The sequence below is a fragment of the Nyctereutes procyonoides genome, unplaced genomic scaffold, assembly GCF_905146905.1.
Source record: "Nyctereutes procyonoides isolate TBG_1078 unplaced genomic scaffold, NYPRO_anot_genome, whole genome shotgun sequence".
In the NCBI taxonomy this organism is placed as follows: Eukaryota; Metazoa; Chordata; class Mammalia; order Carnivora; family Canidae; genus Nyctereutes; species Nyctereutes procyonoides.
In genome coordinates this window covers 117,021,685-117,032,795 of record NW_026575125.1, presented here as the reverse complement: position 1 = coordinate 117,032,795, position 11,111 = coordinate 117,021,685, and the positions used below count along the sequence as shown (strand labels likewise).

General features: G+C 47.4%; 1 protein-coding gene and 1 non-coding gene across 2 annotated transcripts; one reads left to right on the top strand and one right to left on the bottom strand.

Moving 5' to 3' along the window:
• Positions 1-2,871: 2,871 nt before the first annotated feature.
• On the top strand, positions 2,872-2,954 carry TRNAH-GUG (transfer RNA histidin (anticodon GUG)). The gene has a single exon. It is a non-coding gene; the product is annotated as a tRNA-His (tRNA).
• A 3,352-nt stretch (positions 2,955-6,306) lies between these two features.
• Positions 6,307-10,183, bottom strand: LOC129518129 (melanoma-associated antigen 10-like). The gene is given in 4 exon segments (XM_055338138.1): positions 6,307-7,445; positions 7,790-7,887; positions 8,038-8,152; positions 9,955-10,183. Coding segments are annotated over 4 exon segments (1,581 nt in total).
• Between the last annotated feature and the right edge of the window lie 928 nt (positions 10,184-11,111).

Sequence of the window (11,111 nt, the reverse complement as noted above, 5' to 3'; positions counted from 1 at the left end):
AAAATCAATGCCCAGAAATCAATGGCATTCCTATACACTAACAATGAGACTGAAGAAAGAGAAATTAAGGAGTCAATCCCATTTACAATTGCACCCAAAATCATAAGATACCTAGGAATAAACCTAAGCAAAGAGGTAAAGGATCTATACCCTAAAAACTATAGAACACTTCTGAAATAAATGGAGGAAGACACTATGAGATGGAAAAATATTCCATGCTCATGGGTTGGCAGAATTAATATTGTGAAAATGTCAATGTTATCCAGGGCAATTTGCACGTTTAATGCAATCCCTATCAAAATACCATGGACTTTCTTCAGAGACTTAGAACAAATTATTTTAAGATTTGTGTGGAATCAGAAAAGACCCCGAATAACCAGGGGAATTTTAAAAAAGAAAACCATATCTGGGGGCATCACAATGCCAGATTTCATGTTGTACTACAAAGCTGTGGTCATCAAGACAGTGTGGTACTGGCACAAAAACAGACACATAGATCAATGGAACAGAATAGAGAATCCAGAAGTGGACCCTGAACTTTATGGTCAACTAATATTCGATAAAGGAGGAAAGATGATCCACTGGAAGAAAGACAGTCTCTTCAATAAATGGTGCTGGGAAAATTGGACATCCACATGCAGAAGAATGAAACTAGACCACTCTCTTGCACCATACACAAAGATAAACTCAAAATGGATGAAAGATCTAAATGTGAGACAAGATTCCATCAAAATCCTAGAGGAGAACACAGGCAACACCCTTTTTGAACTTGGCCACAGTAACTTCTTGCAAGATACATCCACGAAAGCAAAAGAAACAAAAGCAAAAATGAACTATTGGGACTTCTTCAAGATAAGAAGCTTTTGCACAGCAAAGGATACAGTCAACAAAACTCAAAGACAACCTACAGAATGGGAGAAGATATTTGCAAATAACATATCAGATAAAGGGCTAGTTTCCAAAATCTATAAAGAACTTATTAAACTCAACAGCAAAGAAACAAACAATCCAATCATGAAATGGGCAAAGGACATGAAGAGAAATCTCACAGAGGAAGACATAGACATGGCCAACATGCACATGAGAAAATGCTCTGCATCACTTGCCATCAGGGAAATACAAATCAAAACCACAATGAGATACCACCTCACACCAGTGAGAATGGGGAAAATTAACAAGGCAGGAAACAACAAATGTTGGAGAGGATGCGGAGAAAAGGGAACCCTCTTACACTGTTGGTGGGAATGTGAACTGGTGCAGCCACTCTGGAAAACTGTGTGGAGGTTCCTCAAAGAATTAAAAATAGACCTGCCCTACGACCCAGCAATTGCACTGTTAGGGATTTACCCCAAAGATTCAGATGCAATGAAACGCCGGGACACCTGCACCCCGATGTTTCTAGCAGCCATGTCCACAATAGCCAAACTGTGGAAGGAGCCTCGGTGCCCATCGAAAGATGAATGGATAAAGAAGATGTGGTTTATGTATACAATGGAATATTACTCAGCCATTAGAAACGACAAATACCCACCATTTGCTTCAACGTGGATGGAACTGGAGGGTATTATGCTGAGTGAAGTAAGTCAATCGGAGAAGGACAAACAGTGTATGTTCTCATTCATTTGGGGAATATGAATAATAGTGAAAGGGAATATAAGGGAAGGGAGAAGAAATGTGTGGGAAATATCAGAAAGGGAGACAGAACATAAAGACTCCTAACTCTGGGAAACGAACTAGGGGTGGTGGAAGGGGAGGAGGGCGGGGGGTGGGGGTGAATGGGTGACGGGCACTGAGGGGGACACTTGACGGGATGAGCACTGGGTGTTATTCTGCATGTTGGTAAATTGAACACCAATAAAAATTAATTTATTAAAAAAAAAAGATCTCTGGGGCTCAGACACAAGAACTCTAGGTTAACAAGCCCACAGACATGACCCAAATCCTGTTTGATTCTCATTATCACCTGCCTTCCTTAGCCCGGGTCTCAGAACCTTCGCCACGGCATCCTCCCTTTTGTCACCTGGGAGACACCACGCTGTCCCCACTCCTGATGTAGGAGTCAGAAGGCAGGCCACAGGCTGGGCAGGGAGGGGACAGCGTGGACTCGACACGGCTTCACACCAGGGTTCTAGTCTCCGCGTCGTCACTCACCAGCCATGTGATCCTGGGACAAGGACCAACCCTGAGAGCCTCGGGGTTGTCACCTCTGAAGTATGTGGTTTGGAGCCACCCTGCCCCGTCGGACGGCAGGAATGTGTGTCGGGGATGGGAAGCACCTTGCATGGCATCTGGCATATATTGGAACCTGGATGAACGGCAGCTATGTTGAATGCTGTCCTGACCCCGGGGCTTCCCGCTCTCTCCTCTGGGATAGGTTTTGTTAGCCCGGCCAGAGTTAGAGTGCCTGCAGCTCAACCTGACCTGGAACAGCGAATCGGCCAGAGAAGGTGCTTCAAATATGAAACTTAATCCATTTTCTAAATCAGGGGCTGTACGTGGGCTATAGGAGGCGAGGTGTGGAACTCGGGTGCAGAGAGTTGTCCCAGCAGGATACAACACAGAGGCGCGACAAGCCTACAGTTCGAGTCAAAGACCGACTCCTTCCCTCCCTCCCGGCTGCTCTTGCACCCAAACCACTGCTTTCCTTCAATTCTCCCCGCCCAAACCTAGACCTTGCTGATGTACAGCTGTTCCGATGGCACTCGAGAGAACCAAATTAAAATGTCTTTTTGATGCCATGGGCTCTGACTTTCCGTGGTCAGGAACAAGAGAGTTAGTCGAGAGTCTTCGGAGCTCCTTCAAAGGAATATAGGACTGTATTTCCCCAGAAATCCCTGCACATGATGCATATAAAACTCCTAGTTCAGCAATGCCTGGGTGGCTCAGTGGTAGAGCATCTGCCTTTGTTCCAGGTTGTGAACCTGGAGTCCTGGGATCGAGTCCCGGATCAGGCTCCCTGCATTGAGCCTGCTTCTCCCTCTGCCTGTGTCTCTGCATGTCTCTCTCTCTGTGTCTCTCATGAAGAAATAAACAAAATCTTAAAAAAAAAAAAACACCTAGTCTGTACACTGTTCCACTGCACCAGGACAAGAGTGCAGTGCTTCCTATCTACGTCAGTTAGAGATTCTTTTCTGGTTTAACCACTAATCATAAAGAAAGAATCAAACACCCTGCTAAGTTGAGTTTTCTATTCCTGGCTCCTCTTTCAGTCCTAAGACACAGCGTGTGTGAATCTGGCTGCTGGCTCCCCTCAACTTCACTATAATTAACTCCTACAAAAGGAATCGCAGTTTTGCACAATTCCAAACTTCCCAGGCTTGAGACATCTACATTTGATTATTACCTGTACACCCCCCTTTCTCATCCCTTCTTTTGTTTCTTATTTAGGAGTTAGAAATTATCTCACTATTGTCCTGATATGTTTTCTGCTCCTAGACTTTATAATTGTATGGAATGTGGCGGGGGGGAGGGTGTCTTGTGTATGCTAGCATCCTCACCATTTACACCAGGCCTTCTAAACAGTCAGTGCCTACTTAATGAATGGGGAATAAAATAACCCCGGAGCAGGGGTCTTATTTATTAAGATTTAATATCTGAGACACTTTTGAATTAGTCAAGTATATCCTGGTATATATTTTTTAATTGAAGTATAGTTAACATACAATGTTATATTAGTTTCAGTTATATAATCATAGTGATTCAACAATTCCATTTTTAACTTTAAAATTTTTTTGTGGACCCTCCATACTGTTTTCTAGAGTAGAACTACCCTATGATCTAGCAACTACATACTAGGTGTTTATCAAAGAACACAAAAATAATAATTTGAAGGGATAAACGCACCTCAATGTTTATAAGAGAATTATCTACAATAACCAAATTATGGAAACAGCTCAAATGTCCATCAACTGATGAATGTATAAAGAACTTGTGGTGTATACACACACACACACACACACACAATCACACAGAATATCTCAGCCATCAAAAAGAATGAAATCTTGCCATTTGCAATGACATGGGTGGAACTAGAGTGTATTATGTTAAGTAAAAAAGTCTGTTAGAGAAAGACAAATACTATATGATTTCACTCAAATGTGGAATCTAAGAAACAAAAATTGATAAAAGGAAAAAAGGAGAGAAAGGCAAACCAAGAAATAGACTCTTAACTTTGGAGAACTAAAGGTTTGTGGAGGGGAGGTGGGTAGGGGAATGGGTGAAATGAGTGATGGGGATTAAGGTGTCCACTTGTCCTGTTGAGCATCAGTGTTGTATAAAAGTGTTGAATCACTAAATTGTACACCTGAAATTACACTGTATGTTAACTGGAATTTAAGTAAAAACATTTAAAAACCCAATCCTATACATTATTCCATGTTCACCATGATAAATACAGCTTTTAATTTTATAGAATGATACACTCCAAGGGAGAACAGAAAGCAATAATTAACTAAATTTTACTTTTTCTATTTCTTTTTTTTACAGGGGGGAAGGGCAGGGGGAGAAGGAGAGAGAGAATCTCAAGCAGATTCCGTGCCCAGCACATGAGCCTGACACAGGGTTTGATCTCACAACCCTGAGATCATGATCTGAATCAAAATCAGGAGTCAACACTTAACCAACTGAACCATCCAGGTGCCCCATTTGTTTCTCTATTTCTTGACTCCATCTGTTTTATCGCTGACTTCTTTCACATTTTTAAGGAAACTTCTTTTCCAATGCTATGTTATCTTGTTCCACATCTCAAAGTGAGACGGAAGGTTTCCTAATTTGTTTTACAAAATAGCAAAACACAGAAAATCTTCAAATCAGCAAGGGAAAAACAACTTGTTATGAGGAACTCCCATAACACTATCAACTGATTTTTCAGCAAAAACTTTGCAGGGCAGATGAGAGTGGCACAATATACCCAAAGTGTTGAAAGAAAAAAGAAACCTTCAAACCAAGATACTCTTCCCAGCAAAGTCATGGCTCAAAATTGAAGGAAAGATAAATGGTTTTCCAGACAAGCACAAGCTCAAGATGTTCATCACCACTGAACTGGCCAGAAATGTTATAGGGATTTCCTTAAGAAAGCACACTAATAATACCCTCCAGTTCCATCCACGTTGAAGCAAATGGTGGGTATTTGTCGTTTCTAATGGCTGAGGAATATTCCATTGTATACATAAACCACATCTTCTTTATCCATTCATCTTTCGATGGGCACCGAGGCTCCTTCCATAGTTTGGCTATTGTGGACATGGCTGCTAGAAACATCGGGGTGCAGGTGTCCCGGCGTTTCATTGCATCTGTATCCTTGGAGTAAATCCCCAGCAGTGCAATTGCTAGGTCCTAGAGCAGATCTATTTTTAACTCTTTGAGGAACCTCCACACAGTTTTCCAGAGTGGCTGCACCAGTTCACATTCCCACCAACAGTGTAAGAGGGTTCCCTTTTCTCCGCATCCTCTCCAACATTTGTTGTTTCCTGCCTTGTTAATTTTCCCCATTCTCACTGGTGTGAGGTGGGATCTCATTGTGGTTTTGATTTGTATTTCCCTGATGGCAAGTGATGCAGAGCATTTTCTCATGGAACTGGAGGGTATTATGCTGAGTGAAGTAAGTCAATCGGAGAAGGACAAACAGTGTATGTTCTCATTCATTTGGGGAATATGAATAATAGTGAAAGGGAATATAAGGGAAGGGAGAGCAAATATCAGAAAGGGAGACAGAACATAAAGACTTCTAACTCTGGGAAATGAACTAGGGGTGGTGGAAGGGGAGGAGGGCAGGGGGTGGGGGTGAATGGGTGACGGGCACTGAGGGGGACACTTGTCGGGATGAGCACTGGGTGTTATTCTGTATGTTGGTAAATTGAACACCAATAAAAATTAATTTATTAAAAAAAAGAAAGCACACTAATTAGTAACAAGAAAACATATGAAAGTATAAATCTCACCAGTAAAATTAAATATATAGTAAAGGTAGTGGATTAATTGCTTATAAAGCTAGTATGAAAGTTAAAGACAAAAGAAATAAATATAACTAAGTATAAAACACACAAGATACTTATTAAATGGAGTAAGTAGCAATATATTTGTGACTAATGTCATTTATAAACTTAGTACTTGATGTTAATTAAATCTTCCATTAATAGGAGCAACATTTGAAAAATACCAAAAGGAGGAAATTCCAAATCATTCTTATGGAACAAGCACACAAAGATGTTATACACCCAACCCTACCACCACCACCAAACCCAATTCTGCCTCTTTAACACTTATACCAGTGACTGCTTTCTTCAAACACAAAATGAAATAACTGCCTCAGACTTCCCTTGGAGCAAGACAAGCTGCTGGATATGGCCCTAAAACTGACCCTGGTGCTGGCCCTCCCACTACATCCCTGGCTGCAACCCTGGCTTGGGATCGCACTTCCTCATCTCTCAAAGCTTACTCATACCAGACAGGAAAGGCACTGGGGATGGTATCATTGACCTTGGCCAAAAACTCTAAGATTTTCATCTTGCTGGTTTTGGCATGGGCCCTGGAACCCCATAGGAACTCGTAGCAGGCAGGGTTGCTGCCCGCCACCTGCCGGTACTCCAGGTAGCCTTCCTGCACCCAGATTTTGGTGAGGAGTTCCCTGGGCTCCCCATAGATGAAGTGCTCCTGACCATCGTACACCCCCATGACTCCCAGCACTTCCCAGACATCCTCCTCAGGGGCACAGTTGCCATACATAAAGATCACACCAAGGATATTTATCAAGAGGCCAGTCTTGGGCACACTCTGCTCACTGCTCGGCATCTCATCGCAGGTGAGGCCCAGGGCAGTAACTAAGACATAGGCATGATCACTGGAATCCACTTCCCTCACATCAACACCAAGGACCAATTGCATGCACTCAAAGGCTTGGCTGAAGATCACAGGGAAGAGCTCCTGGTAATCTTGGCTGACAGTTTTCAGCATTTCTGCCTGTGTGGTCAGCTCGTTTGTTCTATACTTGAGAAGCAGGAATGCCACCAGGTCAGCTACCTTATCATCTATGGCATCTTCAAGTAAGAGCACAGTTTCTGGCAGGGACTGCAAAGTGTTTGGCCCGTCCTCTTCTTGGCTTCTGGAGCCCTGATCTGATCTGATTGATGGAGTGACTTCTATGGCAGTGGGGGAGGAGCAGGCTCTCTGAGGACTCTGGAGAAGACCTGGTGATCCAGAAGCAGCAGAAATCTTCATAGTGCCTGGGATCAGAAAGTAACAGAAGGAAGAGGAAGAGGAGGAATAGGAAGAGGAGGATGAGAAGGAAGAAGAGAAAGAAAAAGGGGAGGAATAGGAGGAGAAGAAGGAGGTTGCATTCTCCTTAGCTTCAGGAACCTGTGTCCCCAAAAGACCCTGTGTCACACTTTGGGACTAAAGGTGTTCTTCAAGCATGTGACACCAACACTTTGGAGTGGGAATAATGATTACTGTTGGCACAGTATGCACAGGAGGGGGTGATGGGACCTATGGGCTTGCGGAAGAGAGGGAGCATGAGAGGTCTCAGCTGAGAAACACATCCTTGGTGACTCTAACAAAGGCATCTCAGGAGTCTCCTCTTTAGGGGTGCTCTAGAGTCTCACAGGGGTCTCTCCTCTTGGGAGGCCTGTCCCCTGAGAACCTGAAGAAAGAAGTGAGCCAGTTCCTCAGGGTGCAGCCAGCAGGGTCTGAGGTTCTGGTACTGACAATGAGCTTGGGTGGGCTTGGGTGCTGTGGGGTCCCCTCTGTTCTGGGATGGGGAAACCCCTGGCTCCACATTAGAGCATCACCTCACCTTGACTCCTGGCATTGCCCGGTCCTCCTCGGCTATTTGACCTGAGAATGCATGTCTTACACTGAGGCCAAGGCCCTATTACCCAATTCCTGGATCCCCTGTAAAAGGGAGGGAAAGGGCATGTGAAAGTGCAGACTGCGAGTACAGCCCTTCACCCCAAAGGCTGACAGGAGGGCTGGGCCAGACTCTGTGAGGTCCCCAAAAATTCAGTCTGGATAGTCCCCTCCATGCTCATTCAGGAGACTCACCTTTCCCCTGACAGGATGTGAACCCCTTCCTTCTGCCGGCCTGAGACAAAACTCTCAGAACAAGACCTCTGATACTGAACGAAAGGAAGTGAGGGGAAGCTACATCTGGACATACCTGCAAAGGTTTTTCAGGGGGAACAGCAAGGGGCAGCCAAGCACTGTGGAGTCCATCTGTCCTGGGACTGGGGGCGGGGGGGAATGCATGCTCTGTCCCTATGTTGATGCATAGCAGGGCTTCCCTCTCTTATCCTGAGGCCACTCTCTTTAAATGAGAGTCTCACATTTATGTGAGACCAAAGATGGAAGAGAGGGAGCACCACAGCTTTAGGTCCTCCCATGGCTGACAGAAATGGGCAGGAAGGGCTGAGGTTTCATGTATTCTTACATGGATTTACCCAGTCCTTTCTCATGGTCCTCACTGTCTCCTGACAAAGCCTGGGCCCTTTCCATCTGTTCACCACAGTACAGCCCTCTATGCTGAACCCTCACTTCCCTCAGATGCTTAAGCAGGAACTCAGTTAACACATTGGCAACCCCTCCCCGATTCCTGCCTGGGACCTGCTGGGGCTGACAGCTATGACCCGATTCTGAGAGCCCCCTCTATTCTGGGGTCAAGGGTCCCTTCAGTCCTACCTTGGGGTCTTCACCCTGACTCCTGGCAGGACATAGGCTGTCCTCTCTCCTGACTTGTCATCCTGCTCCTTACACCAGGACTCCTGACTCTCTGAGACCCAGATGTGGAAATCTGGACTCCCTACATGTCCCTGTCTCCACCTTGCCCGACCAGGAACTTTCCTGGACTGACTCTGTTTGGGGGTCCAGGGTCCCTCAAACCTTCCTCTGCATCTTCACCAGGAATCCCAGCAGGACCTGGACCATCCCCTCTGACTACTTGAGGCCCTACTCCTGACAACAGGCCCTTAGTCTCTCAAAGACCAGGATGTGGAACTGGCCAGATTGGCCGCATGTCCCCATCCCATCCAGGAGCCTTCCTAGACAGACACTGGGACCTAACTTCTGTGTGGTCGCCTCTGTCCTCCCTCAGGGTTCATACTTTGACTCCAATTAGCTCCTGGGCCCTTTCCTCTGACCACCTGAGGTTTGATCCTTACATGAGACCCTTATTCTGAGACCCGGATGCGGAAGTCTGGACTCACCCCCGCAACGGACCTTCCCAGGACTGACTCCGCTGGCCTGCAGGGTCCACCCCCCATACTCCCTCTGCATCCTCGCCGGGAATCCCAGCAGCATCCGGGGCCCTCCCCTGTGCCCACTTGTCCGAGGCCCTGCACCTGAAGCCAGGGGACCCCAGTCTCTCTGGAGACCCGGATGTGGCAGTCTGGCCGCCCGGCCGCCCACCCGAAGGCAGGTCCCCAGCCTGCCCAGGGGGCCTCCCAGGCCTCCCATCCCTGGCGACCTCCTGCCAGATCCCCTCTGTCCTGGGCTCCAGGGCCCCCTCCCCCACAGGCACCCCCTGTGCCCCTCCCCCCTCAGGCCCTGGCAAACCTCCCTTCGGACCTGGCTCCTGAGCTCCCTGGGCTCCGGTCCCCACCCCCACCCCCCGAGGCGCATTTCCCGGGTGGCCGCGTGTGTCCGGCCTCCCCAGGGCCGCCCCCCCAGCCCCGAGGTGGGGGCCCAGTGCCTCTGTCTCTCGGGGAGGGCGGGCCGTGGGTTGAGGCATGAAGGTGGGGTGGGGGACCCCCGCCGTTCTCCGTCAGGTCCTCACCCCGCTCCGGGGAGGGCCCCGGGCCCGTCCTGCCTCCAGGGACCCGAGACCACTGCCCCAAGCCCCAGCATCCAGGCCTCAGCTCGAGGCCGCGGCCCCACCTTCCCCTGCGTGGTCTCTTGGGGTTACCAGCATGGCCGCCTGGCTCCCGGGGGCCCCCCGCCACCGTCCGGGCCCCCTCCTGGGGCTACCTGCTCGCCTGGCTGCTGCTAGGCCCGCGCATGGCCTCCTTTCCTCGGCCGGGGACCCCAATCCCGCCTCCCAGCCTAAGTCTCTCCACTCTCTCAGATCTCCGAGGCGGAAGTCAGCGCACGTCACATCCGGACCCCGTTGCGGGCTAACAGCATGTAGGGCAGAGATGGGTTCCGGGGTGTGGTAGGTGGAGGGAGTGGAGGGAGGGAAGGGAGGGCGGGGGTCCATCTGTCCTCTTTGGGGTCCTTACCTTGACTCTAGCAGGGTTGGGCCCCTTCCCCCTGCACACCTCGGAGTCTGTAAGCTTCACATCATGGCTCTCACTCCCCAAGTTCCCTGGGGAGATGGAGGGTGAGTGAGTATAGTTTCCTACATGCAAACGTTAAGACATACTTTTAGCGTTATTCATTTAGCCTTATTCATTTTACACTGTTAAAACCCAAGTCTGGGCACCATTCCTACTGAGATGAACACAACTCTCTCAGATTTGAAACAAGACTGAGATACCAAATTGAACAAATCTATTCACTGAAGACAGCCTGAAGGCAGTGACTTCAACCTTGAAAACAGGAAATTGAGGAAAGCTACATGGACACTGGGGAAAGGACATGAAATAAAATTTTCCCTGGTAGTGGCCATAACTGAGTGGTTTTCATAGAGAAGTTCATAAGGGAAATTTTAGGAGGAAAGTGGATTATTCACATTTCCACAGAAACATAAATACATCAATATTACCTTGGAGAGATTTTAGGAAAGACATACAAAAACTACTTGTATTCAATGGTGAATGAAGGGTGGGAGATAACATAATGAACCACTAAAATGGGTGGTCTTGGGGAAAGTTTTGTTGGAAACACTCTTCCTGTCATGTGACCCACCGGAATTAAACCGTTGGGTTGTGAAGAGCAGAGGTCAGTCTGTTTAAAATGGCTCTTTAGAGGTGCTAAAGAAATGTCCCTTTTCTCCAACCAAAGCATCTTGATGTCCTCAAACCCACCCCTCCACACCCACCACAGAGGTGTCAGGATTGTGCTTTGTTATGTCTATGCTGCGTCTTGGTCTACTCAGCACCACACCTACCCAAGGACAGGTTGGGATAGCTCTTGGCAATGTCTAAGGCTCTTCCCCAGGGCTACCATTGGCTAGAGGAGAGCCT